The sequence below is a fragment of the Oncorhynchus mykiss genome, chromosome 27, assembly GCF_057628025.1.
Source record: "Oncorhynchus mykiss isolate SJ-2025 chromosome 27, ASM5762802v1, whole genome shotgun sequence".
Lineage (NCBI taxonomy): Eukaryota > Metazoa > Chordata > Actinopteri > Salmoniformes > Salmonidae > Oncorhynchus > Oncorhynchus mykiss.
In genome coordinates, this window is record NC_143048.1 from 11,190,990 (window position 1) to 11,211,401 (window position 20,412).

At 46.5% G+C, this 20,412-nt stretch overlaps 1 protein-coding gene across 2 annotated transcripts; it reads left to right on the forward strand.

The window, feature by feature from the left end:
* Window positions 1-530: 530 nt before the first annotated feature.
* Window positions 531-19,967, forward strand: LOC110507517 (smoothelin-like protein 2). 2 transcript variants are annotated; one of them, XM_036965432.2, is made up of 10 exons: window positions 531-675; window positions 981-1,764; window positions 14,755-14,836; window positions 14,946-15,188; window positions 15,330-15,392; window positions 15,505-15,571; window positions 15,715-15,858; window positions 16,526-16,649; window positions 17,720-17,871; window positions 18,971-19,967. In XM_036965432.2, exons 2-10 carry the CDS (start codon window positions 1,228-1,230, stop codon window positions 19,095-19,097), a joined length of 1,539 nt encoding a protein of 512 aa, XP_036821327.1. In that variant the 5' UTR covers window positions 531-675; window positions 981-1,227; the 3' UTR covers window positions 19,098-19,967. The 2 variants fall into 2 exon arrangements, with proteins under 2 accessions (XP_036821327.1, XP_036821328.1); XM_036965433.2 differs by having other exon boundaries at window positions 16,529-16,649.
* The last annotated feature ends 445 nt before the right edge of the window (window positions 19,968-20,412 follow it).

Consider the following 20,412-nt stretch of genomic DNA (forward strand, 5'->3'; position numbering starts at 1 on the left):
ATACATATTTCCCTCAGGTTACACAGATCCACAAAGAATTTGAAAACAAACCCAATTTTGATAAACTTCCATATCTACTGGGTGAAATACCACAGTGTGCCATCACAGCAGCAAGATTTGTGACCTGTTGTCACAAGAGAAGGGCAACCAGTGAAGAACAAACATACAACCCATATTTATGTTTATTTATTTTCCCTTTTGTACTTTAACTATTTGTACATAATATGACATTTGAAATGTCTTTATTCTTTAGGAACTTTTTTGTGAGTTTGTTTCCTGTGAATTATTTATTGTTTATTTCACTTTTGTTTATTATCTATTTCACTTGCTTTGGCAATGTAAAAATGTGTTTCCCATGCCAAGAAAGCCCTTAAATTTAATTGAATTGAACTAATGAGGAAATCTAGCCTGCCCCTCCCTCCCTCCCTCCCTCCCTCCCTCCCTCCCTCCCTCCCTCCCTCCCTCCCTCCCTCCCTCCCTCCCTCCCTCCCTCCCTCCTTCCTCTGTATCCCTGCTCCCTCCCCCTGACCAGTAGAGAAGAAGGAGATTAACCTGAGTGAGTGTGTGAGAGAGAGGAGTGTTTTAAAGCAGTGTGCCGGGCAGAGCAGAGCAGACACTCATAGCTGTCCAGCGCTGAGGGGGAATACTATACCGGAGCTCCAGAGGTGAACTTAGGTATGGGTTCCTACTATCTCTCTCTGTCTCTCTCTTTCTGTCTCTCTCTCTGACACACACACACACACACACACACACACACACACACACACACACACACTGTACACTCGCTGAAACTAAGTTACAATTACCTCACTGGTTTAATTCACAACAGCCTTGTCACATGCCTGGCTTCAACACAGATTGTCATTTTACTTATCTACTGATTCACTTCACTTATTTTAGAGTCTGTCATGTTTGCTTTTCGATAGACCTCAGTACTGTCATTCGGAGCAGGCTTGTAAAAGTGAGCTTTCACTCTGCAGGATAGAGGACACCCTGAGGGATTTCCTGGGACAGATGGGATCTGAAAGGTTTGGCTGCAGCTGACAAGACTGACATCTCCTAAATCTCCATTCAAAGTGGATGTGTCTGAGACACTCAGACAGGAGGAGTAGTGTGGAAGGAGCAGCCCCAGAGAGAGCAGAGAAGACCCAGTGAGAGCAGAGAAGACCCAGTGAGAGCAGAGAAGACCCAGTGAGGAACACAGGGACTGGAGGCAGTGGAGCAGATATGGATGCAGGTCCTCTGACAGCCGAGGGAGAGGGCTCCTCTCCGGAGGGCGAGACGGTGTGTGCTGCGCTCGCCCGCTACGAGGCCACACTGAGAGATGCCGTGTGTGAGATCCACGTGGACATGAGCGCCTTCAAGCAGGGTGTGGAGCGTCGTCTGGAGGAGGCGACGGCCCACCCCAGCGAGGGCCCCCTAGGCCGGGCTGTGGCGCAGCTGCAGCAGGAGAACCGGCAGCTCCGGAGCCAGTTGGAGGCCCTTACCCGACAGGTAGAGCTCCTCACTGGGACAGTGTGCGACAGAGGCGCCCTGATGACTAACAACAACAACAACCACCACCAGCACCAGCTAGCATCCATCCAGGCCCAGACACACAGCAGCAGCCAGGAGAGGGCGAGCCCCCCCTCCACCTCCCCTACCAGCCCTGCTGGTGGCCCCAGCATGGGAGCCCTGACCGGGTCAGCCTCGGGCTCAGCCTCCAGCCCCACTGCCGCCCGCTTCTCCAGCCGAGCTACCTTCGCTGTGTCCAGCAAGACTAACGTGAGTAGCCTTATACAGTGGGGAGACTGGGTTGGGGTCATGGCGAACATAGATACATTAGACTATGTCATGAACCTCCAAAACTCTAGAATGGGGTGAGAATGGCAGCCATCTTGGTCAGGGATAAATGAAAGTGTTGTAATTGATTCTGTGGTGGTGACTGTATGTGGATCTGAGAGACTGTCAAGATTGTGCAATGATTCATCCAGAGTGTGTCTGAACTAAATCATGATATGGGGGTTGAACAGACTTTCTTGAACATGTCACAGGGATGATGTCAGAGCTTTCACAGCGGTGGGGAAACTCGGGTCATATTCAACTTAATATTTAGACACGTGAGCAGAGTAGATACCAGATGAAAGCAATCAGGATCATTTCCTATCGCTGAACATTTTTGGTAGAAGTAATTGCTTATTTTAATGTCCGTCCTGCCTCTGCAGTCTGAGAAAGAAGATGTTCTCCTGGCATTGGACCACTCTTTCCTGAGTGTGATAGATCATGGGAAGAGTCTCTCTTTCTTTCTCTCTCTCTCCCTTTTTCTCTCTCTCTCTCTTTCTTTCTCTCTCTCCCTTTTTCTCTCTCTGCAGTGAATGGTTCTCACATACTCATATACTGCTATCCAGTGCTGGAAAAAGTACTAAATTGTCATACTTGAGTAAAAGTGAAGATACCTTAATAGAAACCTACTCAAGTAAGTAAGTGAAATTCACCCAGTAAAATCCTACTTGTCTAAAAGTATTTGGTTTTAAATACACTTAAGTAAAAGTATAAATAATTGAAAATGCCTTATATTAAGCGAACCAAGTGTTGTCTTATTTTTTACATTTACGGATAGCTATGGGGCACGCTCCAACACTCAGACATCATTTACAAACAAAGTATTTGTGTTTAGTGAGTCCACCAGATCAGAGGCAGTAGGGTTGACCAGGGATGTTCTCTTAATAAGTGTGTGAATTAGACAATTTTCCTGTTCTGCTAAGTATTCAAAATGTAACGAGTACTATTTGGGTGTCAGGGAAAATGTAAGGAGTAGAAAGTACATTATTTTCTTCAGGGATGTAAGTGAAGTAAATGTAAAAGTTGTAAAAAAAAATGCCTGTAAAATACAGATACCCCCCCAAAACGACTTAAGTAGTACATTCAACTATTTTTACTTAAGCACTTTTACACCACTGCTGCTGTCATGTTGCTGACAACTTGTTGCTCATGAATCTTCTCCCACTATACTCTTTGTTGAGTGGCACCACAGCTTGCGCAACCTTTTAGAATGGATTCAATCATGTTCTTCACTTTTACCAGTAACAAATATAAACACAGTACATTGTTTCTTACTTATCTCTATCCGGACTGTCATTGGGACATTTGACTAACATGCGAGGGACTGAAAGACAAAACACGTGTACTTTGGTACAGCTGATGAGAAGCTAATGCTGGCATAGTTGGTCGGTTCTAAGGTCCAGGACAGTTTGACACTTGTTGATGAGGTTTGGGTGGCAACTCAGTGATAAGTCTGGGAAAGTTATCATCTCAGTTCTTGGTGTATTGTAAACCACAGTACTGTCTGTTGGAAAAGACCAGAGGGTTCTCTTGACTGTATCCCAACACAAGGCCCTATGGCTACGCTGCTTTGGAAACTACAACGGTTACTTTCATCTTTCATAAGGTCTATAATTCCCGATTTTCACTTTATTTGATTCTCAGTCTTTCCTCTCCACTCTGAGATCCTTTGCTGTGTATTTGGTTGTAAACTCACAGCTGCTTTCTGTAGCAAACTGACCCTTGATAGTCTGGCACGGATGTTGACTGTTAACTGTGACTGCTCACACACAGCCATAGACGCAACAAACGCACACACACACATACGCAGGTGCACACGCACACACAAACCCAAAAACATATATGGAAATGAGTGATGTCATACGCCTCATCTTAACAGAGCATGTTGTAAAGCATCTGAGGATTCTTATCTGATGTAAATATGTCGGTTTGTAGGAAACAGAAGTCCTTTGTTTCTCATAATACATTGCTGGAGATCCCCTTTTCGTGGCCAAAACTTTTTTCTCCACATTCTCCAAATTTCCGAACAACCAGACAGAGATTGGATCATATTACTGTAGAAAACTAATGTGAGTTCCTCATCTATTGATCCAACGCAAATCTATTCATTGGTGTGTGTGTGCTTGTGTGTGTAAATCGAATCTAATCCGGGAACTCAACAGGGAAACGCTATCCTATTCAGATTTCCCCTACTGCCACATCTACACCTTTCAGCCTCAATGGCCATGTCTACACTTGACACTTACATCAGACTTCTGCTATCAAAGTACGAAGATCGCATTGAAAAGACAAGTGTAGACGCACAAAAGTCGCTTTGTGGTCTGATTGTGTTCAATCAGGAGGTGGTCAGGGACTGATTGTTTGCGGATGCAATCAGGCTACCGAAAGCGCATACAGTGGGCGACGTCATCAGCTCTCTGACCACAAGTCTCCAGAAAAAAAGTGTGTTTTGGGAGTGCAAGGCAACGTTTTTCACTAAACGTTGGATGAAATACATTCCTAGCGTGTGAGGAACGAGTTCGCTGACCTCATAAATGCTAGCTAGCTAGCTTATTTAGAAGGTGAAAAAATTGCTTGGCAAGAGTTATGCTAACATGTTAGCAAACACTTTAGCTTTGCTAGATAGCTTGCTGGTTAGTTTCAGAGGTTAGCTGGCTAGTTAGCTTCAGTAGTTGGCTACCGCCACCAAGTTGATGTCGTTGTGCTATCAGATTTAGCTTGTTCCACCGTTTGCAGAATGCATACTGCATTTAAATATAGTGCGGGAAAATGGAATCCGGACATAATGTGGACACGGTAGACACATTTAAATGTAGGCCTAGACGTGTTCGGAATTCCATGACCAGAACTCCATGACCAGAACTCCATGACCAGAACTCCATGACCAGAACTCCATGACCAGAACTCAATTACCAGAACTTCATGACCAGAACTCCATGACCAGAACTCCATGACCAGAACTTCATGACCAGAACTCCATGACCAGAACTCCATGACCAGAACTTCATGACCAGAACTCCATGACCAGAACTCCATGACCAGAACTCCATGACCAGAACTTCATGACCAGAACTCCATGACCAGAACTCCATGACCAGAACTTCATGACCAGAACTCCATGACCAGAACTCCATGACCAGAATACAAAATCTACATGAACTGTCAAGTCGAGACACAGCCGACGAGAGATAGAGAGAGACTGTACAGAGACTGTATGCTGACCTCATAAAGTCAGATGGGGCTGTTTCAGCAGGTCTGAAGGAGGTAGCTGATTGTGCTGGGGACCTCCAGGCACATCTGAAGATGGTTTTGCAGCCCTGGAGTTAAGCGTCACCGTACTGAAAGAGCACAGCCAATTGGGATGTGTGCGGGCCTGCCCTGGGTCTGCACTTTCACTATAGGGTTGCTTACAGTACGTCTCCACCTGTGCTCGACTGTGCCTTGGACACCTGACACTCTGATGCAGATATGAGTCTCTCTCTCTCTCTCTCTCTCTCTCAATCTCTGTATCTCTTTTTTTCTCTTTAACCCCCCACCTCTCGCTCCCTCTCTCTCATGTGCAGAGCCTCTATAGAGCCCTCTGGTCCTAACTGGGCCCTGTTTTTATTGAGTCTTACTTGGCTGAGCACAGTTCATCACAAGTTCCCCTCAGTCCCTTCTAGCACACACCAGCTCTCCCAGAGTCAGAGGACAGGCAGTGGGTTTCACTGCTTTTTGATACTCAAATCAAATGTATTTATAGAGCCCTTCTTACATCAGCTGATATCTCAAAGTGATGTACAGAAACCCAGCCTAAAACCCCAAACAGCAAGCAATGCAGGTGTAGAAGCATGGTGGCTAGGAAAAACTCCCTAGACAGGAATCCTCCTCCTCCATCCTACACCTCCTCCCTCCTTCTCCTCCCCCTCCTCCTCTTCCTCCAACCTCCTCCTCCTCCCTACTCTTCCCTATTCATCCCCCTCCTTTCCTTCTCCTCTTCCTCCTCCTCCGTCCTCCTTCTCATCCTCCACGGCCACCTACGTCAGTCAGTCTGTCCGGTCTCTGCCGAGGAGTCACACAATGCTGCCTGTTGCCAATTACTCCAACATAGCTGCGGTCTCAAAGGACTATTGTGTCGACATTCTACCTCATTTGAAGTACATTGACTGAGGAGGGGATTAGAGGAGAGGGTCGCACAAGACCCAGCCATCCCCAGACTCCACACGCCTTCTCTGGGCTTCAGGAGTGAGTCAGGGCCCCCTCTTCCACTCCCCCATTCCCTCCTCTCACAGACCTCCTCTTCACATCTGTTCCCTTGTAGCATGCGATAGAATTCACACACAGGCATGCTTTCTCAGACAGACCACACCTGCACACCTCAAACCTCACGTTCGCTGCGTTCCTCAGTGTACTCAAGTTGAAGAGAGAGCGACTGTGCCCTGTTATAAGATGAACTGGATAGATTCCACCCAGGTCACAATGTTATCTTTGACAGTTAGTGTAACACAACTACATAACACAGGACCACAGTGTGAATCCTTAGGTCCCTGCCCTGTCACTGCCCTGGGCTGGGTTGTGTCATGTGGGCTGTGTGTGTGTGTGTCTTCTCTCAGACTGAGGCATCTCCAGGCCATGTGAACCGACAGGAGGGGAGGGGTGGGGGGATAAGACGTGTGTGTGTGTGTGTGTGTGAGGCGTTATCAGTGGAAACTCCGTCAGAGCACGCTCACACTGTCACCTTGAGCAAACACAGACACACACCTCACACATACAAACACATACTGATATAGAGTACAAGCAGAGAGGACTAAAATCCTATTATCAAGACCCCTAAAATCAGCTGACAGCTGACAACCAATCCTCCCTGTCACTGCCACACGTAAAATCCCTCACACACACACACACACAGGACCCCCACTCGCACTGTTAACATTACTTAACCTCTGTCTTCTGCACTGCTGCTCAAACAGGCAATTTACTAACAGACTGCTCGGCTTACGTTGCAGTGCCGTGGGTGCGTGTTCGTCACGGTCTAGTATAGTCTGATGGATAGACTGTATGAGTGGGGGAAAAGTACTCATTCTGCTCCAAGCCAGATGACTATTTGTGATCATTGGCTCGCGGTGTGCACGTACAGTGGCAAGACAAAGTATATGAACCGTTTGGAATTATCTGGATTTCTGGATAAATTGGTTATAAAATGAGATCTGATCTTCATCCAGGTCACAACAACATACAAACACAGTCTGCTTAAACTAATGACACACAAATTGTTGTATTTTTCTTGTCTATACTGAATACATCATTTAAACATTCACAGTGTAGGTTAGGAAAAGTATGTGAACCCCTAGGCTAACGACTTCTCCAAAAGCTAATTGGAGTCAGGAGTCAGCTAACCTGGAGTACAATCATTGAGATGAGATTGGAGATGTTGGTTAGAGCTGCCCTGCCCTATAAAAAACACTCACAACATTTTTGTTTGCTATTCAGCCTAGTCTGATGTGAACCATGCCTTGTATAAAAGAGATCTCAGAAGACCCAAGATTAAGAATTGTTGAGTTGCATAAAGCTGTAAAAGGTTATAAAAGTATCTCTAAAAGCCTTGATGTTCATCAGTCCACAGTAAGACAAATTGTGTATAAATGGAGAAAGTTCAGCACTGTTGCTACTCTCCCTAGGAGTGGCCGTCCTGCAAAGATGACTGCAAGAGCACAGTGCAGAATGTTCAACGGGGTTAAGAAGAATCTTAGAGTGTCAGCTAAAGACTGGAATATGCTAACATCTCTGTTGACGAGTCTATGATACGTAAAACACTAAACAAGAATAGTGTTCATGGGAGGACACCACGGAAGAAGCCACTGCTGTCCAAACAAAACATTGCTGCATGTCTGAAGTTCGCAAAAGAGCATCTGGATGTTCCACAGCGCTACTTGCAAAATATTCTGTGGAGAGATGAAACTAAACTACACACAACACTATGTGTGGAGAATAAAAGGCACAGCACACCAACATCAAAACCTCATCCCACTGTAAAGTATGGTGGAGGGAGCATCATGGTTTGGGGCTGCATTGCTGCCTCAGGGCCTGGACAGCTTGCTATCATCAATGGAAAAATGAATTCCCAAGTTTATCAAGACAGTTTGCTGGAGAATGTAACAGGCTGACTACACCGCTCGCGTCGCGTGTGCAAGCGTTGCAAAATAAATTTTGAAATCTATGTCATTCCATTATTGCACGCACAACGCTCATGCGTGTCAACGAGCGTCTGCGTTGCCAAGGCTTAAAATAGAAGTCAGTTCTATTTGTGCCGCAGATCACACTGCAAGTCCTGCCTCTCAAATCTCCTCAATGGTTTATAGAAGCAGGTACCCACATGCCATCTCCTCATTGGTTATACCCACGTGGATGATTGAAAGATGAACTGTGTTGCCGGTCATCATTGTAATGTTTATATCCCAGGACAAATTAGCTAGCAACAGCAAGCTAGCTAAATAGGACAAATTAGCTAGCAAGTGCAAGCTAGCTAGCTAAATTGCCATAAATGTTCAATGTTTTTCAACCTGTCCCCAAATTAATGCAATTGGTTCAGAGTTTGTTTTGATATTTTAACCTGCGTGTCATGATTGCGTTAAATTTATGCACGATGGCACACGCGCGTAGCCGGTTCGGGTTCCGTGTCAGGCAAACTGTCCGGCAAATGAAGCTCAACAGAAGTTGGGTGATGCAACAGGACAACGACCCAAAACACAGAAGTAAATCAACAACAGAATGGCTTCAACAGAAGAAAAAACACCTTCTGGAGTGGCCCAGTCAGACTCCTGACCTCAACCCGATTGAAATGCTGTAGCATGACCTCAAGAGAGCGGTTCACACCAGACATCCCAAGAATATTGCTGAACTGAAACAGTTTTGTAAAGAGGAATGGTCCAAAATTCCTCCTGACCGTTGTGCAGGTCTGATCCACAACTACAGACATTTGGTTGAGGTTAATGCTGCCAAAGGAGGGTCAACCAGTTATTAAATCCAAGGGTTCACATACTTTTCCCACCCTGCACTGGGAATGTGTTCAATAAAGACATGAAAACGTATAATTGTTTGCGTGTTATTAGTTTAAGCAGACTGTGTTTGTCTATTGTTGTGACTTAGATGAAGATCAGATCAAATTTTATGACCAATTTATGCAGAAATCCAGGTAATTCTAAAGGGTTCACATACTTTTTCTTGCCACTGTATGCACACATGGAGGCTGCTGAGGGGAGCACGGCTCATAATAACAGCCGGAACGGAGCGACTGGAATGGCATCAAACAAAATGGAAACCACGTGTTTGACGTATTTGATACCATTCCACCTATTTCGCTCCAGCCATTACCACGAGTCCATCCTCCCCAATTAAGGTGCCACCAACCTCCTGTGGCACACACACGCGTAAGTTGTGCAAGCATGCATACACGCACGTACACACAACCCCTCCCTCTCCACACACACACACACACACACAATGCAAATGTGAGCTCTCCGTTGTTTTCATCACTCTAGTGGATGGTCCAACACACACCTCAGGAGTCAGATCAGCTCCACCTGCTTCTCTGTCCTCCATCCTCATCTATCCCACCAGACAAGCTATTCTCTTCCATGGTGTCCAGAGGAATGCATCTTGACCTCACATCTCACACTCCTCTCCTGATGCGGATCTTTGGCCCACCACAGGAGGTTGGTGGCAACTTAATTGGGGAGGATGAGCACGTAGTAATAGCTGGAGTGGAATGAGTGGAATGGTATCAAATACATCAAACGCACGGTTTCCATGTGTTTGATGCCATTCCATTTACTCCGTTCCAGCCATTATTATGAGCCGTCCTCCCCTCACCAGCCTCCACTGTGGCCAACATTGGGTAATCATCTGTTTCTCAGAGATTCAGAGATGTGATCTTGCCCGGCATGGCATCATTGACCCCTTCTTGCCCCCAACACCAGATCTCTCCACTCGGGCCCTTTAAAAGTGAGAAACATGATGGGAGCAACTCAGCAACATCAAACAGCTCCAACTCAGCTTCTTTTCCCTATTAAAATGGTCACATTCTCAGACAATGTCTTGGGAACTTAATTAGACCGGTGTATGCTTTCTACTTTACGTGCCAGAGTTGGAAGTTCCCATCACAAGTCTTTCAAGAGCACTTGTGTGAGTGTGTACGTGCGTGCGTGTGTGTCTGTGTGCGTTCAAGCCTGTGGGTGTGCGTGTGTGTGTGCGTCTGTGTTTATCCCCATGATAAATACACTTCACATTTCCAGCACAGCCACAGAGACTCCCCTCCCAAATTCATAGCTTTCCCACAATGGAGCAGGGTCTTTTATTCTCTGCCTGTCTGTGTGTCCCCTGCCTGGGCCAGGCCATCCAGCCATCCAGCCCAGGGATCCAGATTCCTGGCACAAACCCCTCAGCATGGCTATTAATACAGTGGAGCTCAGCCTGAGAGACAGACCCAGGGAGGGAGAGAGAGAGCAAGAGAGCTTGAGCGAGAGAGAGATTGAGCGAGAGAGAGCTTGAGCGAGAGAGAGATTGAACAAGAGAGTGAAAGAGAGAGGCCAGGGTCAGGGGTGAAGGGGGATTGAGAGAGGCATGCGAGCCGGGCTTGGCTGGCTGGCCACTCCCCTCCAAGACTGCCCCTGGCTCTCCTAATTACTTCCATACAATGCCCTGTATTTCCATCGCCGTGGTTACAGGTTAATAATTCACTGTTTAGTGGACGACCTCACCGTCCTCTACGTTCATCGTTCTAGAGGGCCCTGGGCCCAGAATATATATTCTATTTCTACATTTGACATTTTCCAAACAGACAGACAAGAACAGCAAATGTATAGTACGAATTAGGGGTTTGTATTAGACTTGTGTGCGGTGGTTTGACTCCACGCTTTTCATGCAGCCATACTGTATGGACTAGAGAGGGTAAGCGTCAGATCGGAGCATGTGTCCTATCACCTCTAACTTAACTGATTGAATCATCAGACAGCCGTATCATATCACCAGGTTTTATTGATTTGTTTTGGTGTTGGGAGGCTGGTATACCTATGTCTTCCACAGCTGGTGCCTTGTAACCCGAGAGCAGACTACTAAACCTCTCAGATCTTGGAGATGTCAGAGTTCTTAGGTGCCAACTGCAGTGCTGTCCTGGGGAGTCGGGAGACGGTCCCATCTCCCTTCCCTCACACCCTCCCTCACCGTCCCCCTACCCCAGAGCAGTTTAAACTTTATTTTTGACCCCCTGACCGTTCCATAGCCAGCAGGAGAGACGGAGAGGGGGACAGACAGGACAGGAGAGACGGAGAGGGGGACAGACAGGACAGGAGAGACGGAGAGGGGGACAGACCGGACAGGAGAGACGGAGAGGGGGACAGACCGGACAGAAGAGACGGAGAGGGGGACAGACATGACAGGAGAGACGGAGAGGGGGACAGACAGGACAGGAGAGACGGAGAGGGGGACAGACCGGACAGGAGAGACGGAGAGGGGGACAGACTGGACAGGACAGACAGTGTGTCACAGAAGGCTGCTCAAGTCATCATCCCACTCTCTCACTGCAAATGTAAATAATGCAGAATGTGGTCACACATTCTCAGTGGTACATGGTCTTCCGTGACATCCAGCCGGGAACATAAGGTTGTCTTATCTGTATGTCAGTGACATTGGAGTATATCTATTCTTAACCTTTGACAGAATTTTATGGTCCCTGCCTTGTGACTGAAACCTTGGAAAACCCCAGTAACAGAGGAGTGATCCTGAAGCAGGTGTAGAGGGGGAGTAGAGGAGAAAGGGTATGCGTGCCCAGTGAATTTAATACAAGGGCCTGTGTGTGAGTGCTTGCGCACGTGTGTGTGCGTGCTCGGCCAAACAGCCTAGCTCCCACACACCCCCATCAGATAAGACAGGGGCCCCCTGTAGTCAGGTGATGTAAAGAAAGTGTTCAAAGGGCCCCCTCCATTTCTGTAGGACCAAGGCGCCGGCCTGGGTCTCCCTGCTAAATTGTAGGCTTTGTGGGTCTTTTGAGGAACAGGTGTTTTTTTTTATGTGTCTCTCCCTCCGTGAGGATTTCCCTGTTCCTGTGTGCAAATTACAGAGTGAAGACCTCTTTATAACTCTCTCTGTGTGTGTGTGTGTGTGTGTGTGTGTGTGTGTGTGTGTGTGTGTGTGTGTGTGTGTGCGCGTGTTGTTCAATTGACTTCAGAAGGGGTTGCGGAGTCAGTCAAATATGTGATCATGTATTGTACACGCCTGAATGGGTACTGTACCTTTTAGTCACAATATATTTCTATCCCTCTAATTGTCTTATTAAATCATCGTGATGGTGCATTGAAAGCATGTGTTTGCATGCTGTTTACCGTAGACTACAATAGCATTGTTTATGCATAAGATATTCCCTTCTATTGTGTTTGCTTGTGTTTTTTTGTTTGGAAATGAGTGACTGAGACAGCGATGTCGTGAAGCGTTTAAAGAACAAAGTATGTGATCAATGGAAAATGGGGAAAAGTTGTACGAGTGAGGCTCGTTGTATGGCAGGGTGGCGTTGTTGTCCATAAGATCTCTGTTTCTGTGCCCAACACTGTGCCCAACATACTGTCATACCCCCAACTCCCCAGGCCCAGTGTTCTCTCACAGCATGCCTCCATTGTTTTCACGTTCCATTCCACAACCACTCAATGTTCCAAGAATGTCAAATGTCATCCCGGGAAACAGGCTTGAATATCCTCTCATCTAATCGTCTCAAAATCAACCGCCTCATCTCCGACTCCGTCCCGACTGGACTTCAACTAGCTAACGCTCTTTATTGAAATGTCCCAAAGTTAGGGGCCATGGCATGTCAGCCTTGTAACACGCTGCACCCCTTCATTGAAACTTCATCGGAACTGCAAGACTCGCGATATAACAATCCTCTTAGATTATCTTGTGTTTGCACATCAACATTTCTATGGCACGTTGCCAGGTAGGAAAAATTCCCACCCATGGCATTTCTGGCCAAGATCACATGGGACAGCTGTGATATTTAAACCCATATGAAATAGCCATGTGCCTGGAAGAACCCACTGTCCCACTCTACCACCACAGCCTATATTAGTTTCATTCCTTTGAATGCTGTGTTGGCCCTGATGCTTTGTGTCTGTACTGTGCTGAAGCACGTCAGGGAGGGAGAGTGGGAGAGAGTGGGAGAGAGTGGGAGAGAGTGGGAGGGAGAGGGAGAGGGAGAGGGAGAGAGGAGAGAGAGGAGAGAGAGGAAGAGAGAGGAAGAGAGAGAGAGAGAGAGAGAGAGAGAGAGAGAGAGAGAGAGAGAGATGCATTGTAGTGTTTAAAGGTGGGGTTACAGTCCTGCTGAGTAGGGCTGAATGGGGAGATTCTAAGGTAGAGATCCTCTCTCAGGTCAGGTGTGCAAGAGAGAAGAAGAGAGAGTAGAGGCTCCTAGAATGGCTACAATGGTGTGTGCCCAGCAACACTGCTTCTAAGACAACACAAATGTAGAAACTAAACCCACAGGACAGGGGGTTTCATCTTTCATTCAGCCCTGCAGGCTAAGACTGACCCCCCCCTCCCCCCTCCTCTCTCTCTCGTGAGTCTGTGTAGCAGACTGAGGGCTTTTCCACATTTTCTACTTAATTTCACGATTTCCTCCTAATATTTTATAGTTCTCCACTGATAATTCGATGACGCACTCTCAGGGTTGGGGGATTTGTTGTTCCAGGAAAGCGGAGAAAGGGGCTTTTGTGTGCTCCAGCCTGTGCGTGTGCGTGCATGGGTGCGAGTGTTGGTGTTGCACTGTGGGGTTTGCCTTGATTCCGGGTCATCCTCTTTAATATAGCATTGTATCTGGGCAGCTCATGACAGCAGATCTGACTGCACACACTGGGTTGAGCTCCACACTATTTTAACATTGTCTGAAATGCACAAACACAATAGAGATGATTTGAAAGGTGCCTTCCTTCCGTTCTCAATACAGTTTAGCTGCAGAACTATTTCTGATCTAAGATCAGATTCAACATAGCCGGTGGTACACTCTACGTTCGATCGTTTATACCCGAAAAGATTTACCTACTTTTATCTTCAGGCCCAGAGCACCAGTCTCACACACGTGTCTGGTGGCCCATTCAGACAGGAGGAGAAGTGTGACTTAGTACAGAACGTTTCCATGGCTGGGACACACCAAGACAGGAGGAGCTTTGAGTTTCAGCCAGAGCATCAGGGTTGATCGGGGCTCAGGGGCTTCCATGGTTGAGCGGGGGAAATTTGTCTCCCCCTATCACCTTCTCCCAGTGGGACAGCCAGCTGTTCCCAGCTCTCTGCTCCCATCGGCCCTCCTAATGCTGTAACACACACACACACACACACAACCCAGCAGCAGCAGCATTCCTCTCTGCTGAGGTCACCTGGCTCCTCTCTCCCCTACAGCTCAATTACTGACTTTATTTTCACTGGGAGGAATGTACAATTTCTTTGATAAAGCTGTATAGAATAACTTGTATTGCATGTGTGAGTATGTGTGAGAGAGAGAAAGAGCAAGAAGGAACAAGACAGAAACGTGACACATCCTCCACAGACAAATCACACAGCCCTCGGTCACTTCCTGGTTGTCTTCCTGAAAGGCTCCTCTGTGGATTGGCTGGTTAGTCTGGCACACAGTGTACTGAGCCCCAGTCACTTACTAATGAAAGTCATAGATGTGGTGTGCTAGTAACACGGTCAATGAGATAAAAACGGAGAAAATGGATGCCATTAATGGGAAGTTGAAACATGTCTGCACTCTCAAATGACTTGATCTGATGATGTCTCAGATAACGTGCATATTATGTCACCCGAGAGATATTCATATGTTTAAAGGGCCTGTCTTCAAAATACTGTTGTTGAAGATATTGTGACACCTGAGCACTGTGGGGTGGGGTGTTCATGTGGTTCTCTCTCTGTCTCCTGTAGAGTATTGAACGTGAGGAGCCGATAGAGGTGGATCCGGACCTTGTATCCCCTGGACTGGAGAATGGACACTCTACTACCCCAGGTAATGCCTGTTCTATTCTCTCCCATCTCAGCTGCAGTAGAAATACAACCATACACACTGTCCATGTACTGTATGAGGGGATTTATTTTCTCAATGCTTGTCCAATCAGAAAACTCGACAGTGTCATATGGATTGAGCTCGCCAGCCAATAACAACGTCCCTCATGAAAGCACGGCCCCTGTTGCCATGCGGATGCCACACCTACCCATCACCGCCACAACCAAGACGGCTGACCCCTCAGTTATGAAGAGCGAATCTCCCGCCAGTCCCGTACGCTCTAAGCCCTCGCCTGTATCAGAGCATACTGCCAACAACCAGCCTCAAGCCATCCAAGAATCCCCAATTCAACCAGGTAAGAGGGACCAGACATCAGCTAAAAGCTGTCCAGACCAAATATTTGAACTCTCGACTTTCATATCTTTCTATGGTTCTTCTGCTCCGTAAGCCATAATATCCTTTGATTTGTTGCACTCTTTGTCCTTTTGTTGTTCAGTGTCGTCTATGAAGACATGGACCCCCAGTCTCAGCCGAGGTCTGGGCTCTCCTCGACTGTCAGGTAAGAGGGATCTATCAAGTCAGGCTTGTTTCTAGAACTGGAACTAACCAGACTCACACCATGTTTTCTTCCCACAGTTTCCCACCTCTGTTCTTTGATTTGTCATTTGCAGAAAAGTCCTTGTCCGCTCCCCCGAAGTCAGTGACTTACTCTGGCCTCATCCAACACAACACAGACGGGTGAGTGAACTATTCTTTACTCAGTCCTAGAGAAGTGAGATAGTCCATGCTTGAACCCACATGCCAGAACCCACTTGCCATTTCGAATGGCCTCATTGTGGCCCAAGTTGATGTGTGACACTCCTCCGTTCTCCGACCCGCAGGGTGGAAGATGTGGGCGGGGACCTGCCTTTTGGAAGGGGAGTGGAGCGGAGGCGGGAGCTGGTGAGGTCACAGACGTTGCCGCGCAACCTTGGAGCTCAGGCTCGCCGGTCCATCTTTGAAAGGCTGGATTCTGAAGCCAGCAGGTACCACCCTCTCTCCTCCCACCATCATTTCTCTTTCCATGCCATCCGTCCCTAAACTGATAGGTCCTCTCCTTTTCCCTTGTATTATCCCTCCTTTCTTCTGGGTAATTCTTAACTCGCACAGAACTACATAGAGCCATGACTAAATGGAACTCTATTCCACATCAAGTAACTGACGCAAGCGGTAAAATTAGATTGAAAAAAAAAACAGATGAAAATACACATTATGGAACAGCGGGGAGACTGTGAAGCAACACGAACATAGGCACTATACACATGGATTTTGCACCGTAGATATGTGGTAGTGGAGTAGGGGCCTGAGGGCACACAGTGTGTTGTGAAATCTGTGAATGTATTGGAATGTTTTGAAAATTGTATAAACTGCCTTTATTTTCCTGGACCCCAGGAAGAGTAGCTGCTGCCAAGGCAGGAACTAATGGGGATCCATAATAACTATTAAATACAAATAAAACTCATACTTCGGTTGCATTACAAATCTCTACACTTGCACACTCTCTCATAGTGGATTTAACAATGGTGGAAAACCACCGCCAAACCAAAGGGAGTGTGCTTGTGTACACTTGGGGAGAGACAAGAGCGAATGGGGAGATGACTTCTGTCATGTTTTCTGGCTCATCGTGTTGACCCCTGTCTCCGTTCCTCTCAGTAGGCCCAAGCCCATGGACCCCAAGCCCAAGCTGAAGCGTTCTCAGAGCTTTGGTGTGTCCAGTGCCAGCAGCATCAAGCAGATTCTTCTGGAGTGGTGCCGCTCCAAAACCATAGGATACCAGGTGAGACTGTGGTGACAGAACACACCGGAACAAAGACCTGGGCCGTATTCACAAACCACCTCAGACTAGAGGCTGATCTAGGATCAGGTCCACCCGTTATGAATACAGCTCTATAGCAGCCAGGAACAAAGATAATGAATATGGAACTGTCATCTGTTCACCTAAAATGGACCCACTACACAGGAGCAGTCTGTGTCGTTTTTGCTAGTTCCTGAACAGGGTAGTGAAATGACTCCCCTAGTTTCTCCATGGCTTAAACCATTAGCATGTAGCGGAGCGTTAATGTGCTAATGAGATGCACCTTGCCATGGTTATGCTGCATACTGAACTTAGTGTATTATTGTATTATATTGAATGTTTGTGTGTGCATTTGTGCGTGCGCGCGTGCGCGCGTGCGCGCGTACATGCGTATATGTGTCTGTGTGTGAGCATGCATATCCTTGTCTGTGCATGCGTGAGTGTTTGAGTTACGGCTCAGTGCTAGGGCTGTTGGCTTCACTCTGCAGCAGCAGCTGTGCCAGTCTGTCCATGTGGCTCTGGTTAAACAGAGAGCTGTCACGGGCCAAGGCCAGCCCAGCGAGCAGCACCGGTCGCTTCCTGCAGGCTGCTCCTCCTCACACTCAAACTAGAGACTCGCCTGGCGCTCGACAAACATGACAAGCTGGATTTTCCCACTGACACGCTGAGGCTTTTATAGGCTAGTCTAAGGACACACAAAAAAAGTGAAATGACACAGTTCTGAAAGCATGTCCAATTGGAGAGAAAGGAACGCAGGGAGAGGAATTGAGGATAGAGAACCATTCAACAGACCTCTTTTGTTTCCCCCGTTATGACAGTGGGACCGACAGAGAAACCTGGGAGAGGTCATTTCATAAAGTTAGAATAGGTAGCCAATCATTTTTATAGGTCTTTTTCGTATGTCTGGTTTATTGTTACGTCTCTTTCACAGTGTCTCCGTATTCCCCCCCCGCTAAACACATGTGCAAATACACCACGCACACTTACAGTCCAGACACACACGCGCACGCACGCACACACAACCACACACTCCTAACTCTCTCCGTCCCCAGAACATAGACATCCAGAACTTCTCGTCCAGTTGGAGCGACGGCATGGCCTTCTGTGCCCTGGTCCATTCCTTCTTCCCCACTGAGTTTGACTACAACGTGCTGACGCCTGCCGACCGCAAGCACAACTTTGAGCTGGCCTTCGGAACAGCGGAGTAAGTGACTTTTACATTGTAACAAGCGTTATCCATACACCCTGTATAGTGCATTATACACTGAGAAATGGCTTAACTTCTCCATGCACTCCTGTCATCTATTCATTATGTAGACTAGAGTAGTATCCGCCTATTCGTTTGCACTTCCAATGTCGCTCTCCTCAAGTTACCTGCGTAAATACATAGTCACAGTGTCCCTGGCCACCATACAAATAGAAATGGCATAAATGGCGTTGATACATAAAACGTTGTAGCACTGAGATGATCTTACAATGTTCCTGTTGCATCTTGGTGAAGAGTATCTGTAGCCCACACGTTACGCCAGCGAGGCAGCCGCTGCCAGAGAATACCCTCTCCTCTCCCCGGGTCCCCGCAGTAACCGCCTCTTCCTTTCCCTCTGGTCTGCTTCCATCCTCTCCTCTCACATTCCTCCAGCCTGACCTCACTACTAAGAACACCGCTGCTGCAACACAGCCTCCCAAAGTCCTCCTTGGCACATGGATACATCCAGAGCACAGACAAAATAAAGATCAAAACCGTGTGTGCATCTAACCACATACAGAGATAGTTCTAACACATGAGCTTCTGTACTATGCCACAAATTATAAACTGGGTGGTTCGAGCCCTGAATGCTGATTGGCTGGCAGCCTTGGTATATCAGACCGTGTACCACGGGTATGACAAAACACTTATTTTTACAGCTCTAATTACTTTGGTAAAGAGTTTATAATAGTAATAAGGCACCTCAGGGGTTTGTGATATATGGCCAATATACCACGGCTAAGGGCTGTTGTCCAGGCACTCCGTATTGCGTTGTGTTTAGAACAACCCTTAGCCGTGGTATATTGGACGTATACCACACCCCCCCCGGGACTTATTTCTTAATTAGTCCACATTGTTCCATGTGATCTATTAGTCTGGTCCTGGGTCTGTTTGTGCTGTCTTGCCAACAACATCGATTGACCATAGATATGAGTTGGGAAAACAGTTCAAACAGATCTGGGATCAGGGTAATGACCTATCAGCCCCCTTAACTAAGAAATGACATAGATAGGCCTAGACTCCTCCTGACTTGTACTGTGCTCTCTGTCTGATCCAGGGAGAAGGCGGGCTGTGACCGGCTCATCGAGGTGGACGATATGATGGTGATGGGGCGCAAGCCTGACCCCATGTGTGTCTTTACCTATGTCCAGTCCATGTACAACCACCTGCGCAAGTTTGAGTGATGAACGATGACCTGGCAGCTACTCGACGACATCACCGCCCCACCACCACCATCACTCTCTTGCTTTCAGGGACAGCAGCAATGCACACTGAGAGAACCACACTTCCCCCTGCTGGAATGGACAGAGTATTACAAGTATTTCTTCAGTTTGAGAGATGTTTCACTCTGCTATGTTGAGTGCTCACAGCTATTCACAAATAGAACAGGCTATATTATTCCTGTTTGTGTATGAGTGGCTGGGTTTTTATTCCCTGAAAGTCTGTGTTACATTTCAGAGAGAGGGGAAGGATCTTTCTCCCTTTATTTGGTGACTGACCATTTTTAAGGCTTATATTGGCACAGTTGCTGTTTGAGAGAATGGGAGAATCAACTCTTTGCTGAGGAGAAAAAGTAGTCCCATTGAAGAAGCTGCAAAAGGTCTTGAACAGTAGGCCTATAAGACTGGACAAAGGACTGAGGATCCTGAGGATTGACACAAATCAGTCTAAATAGGATGCTATCATCATTTGGTTCCTTCTAGATATGTATTTGTTCAGGCTTCCTTGACTTTATTGTCCCACTGTGGTTTCTCAGACCCAACTGTGTCTACAAAAGGCCTTGCATTGCAGCACAAACTAAAAGCTATTCCAAAGTTAGCTTTTTCATCAGCCGAACAGAGGAACCCAAGTACACTCACTATAAAGTTGAATGGTTTGCTATTTAAAGAGCTAGAACTGCAAAGACGAACTGCACATATGCATCAACTCGGTGCAAAGGTAAAACGGTCTATGTTCTTATAGTGTTCTTGTTATGGTTGTGATTTTATTTGATTTTCATAGACAAAAAAAAAGACAAAAATAAATCCTAAATAAATTGTCACTTGTTTCACACACTCCTAAGTTTTTTTTACGTCATTATTTTATAGTAGGCCTGTCAGTTAATTCATTGACTCGAGTTAACTTTTCGTAGTTTTAGTCCACTTTTTTTTTTTAAATGTGATTAATCGTCTGAAAGCATTGAAAATAAAACACCATAACCATAACCATAACTAACTAATTTGTATTCAGACATTTGGAAAAACACAAATAGATATATATATATATATATATATATATAAAATAAGACTCATAAATATAAAAACGAGGTAAGAAAAAAACACTAACAATATATATAATATCTTATAATATACAGTGCCTTGCGAAAGTATTCGGCCCCCTTGAACTTTGCGACCTTTTGCCACATTTCAGGCTTCAAACATAAAGATATAAAACTGTATTTGTTTGTAAAGAATCAACAACAAGTGGGACACAATCATGAAGTGGAACAACATTTATTGG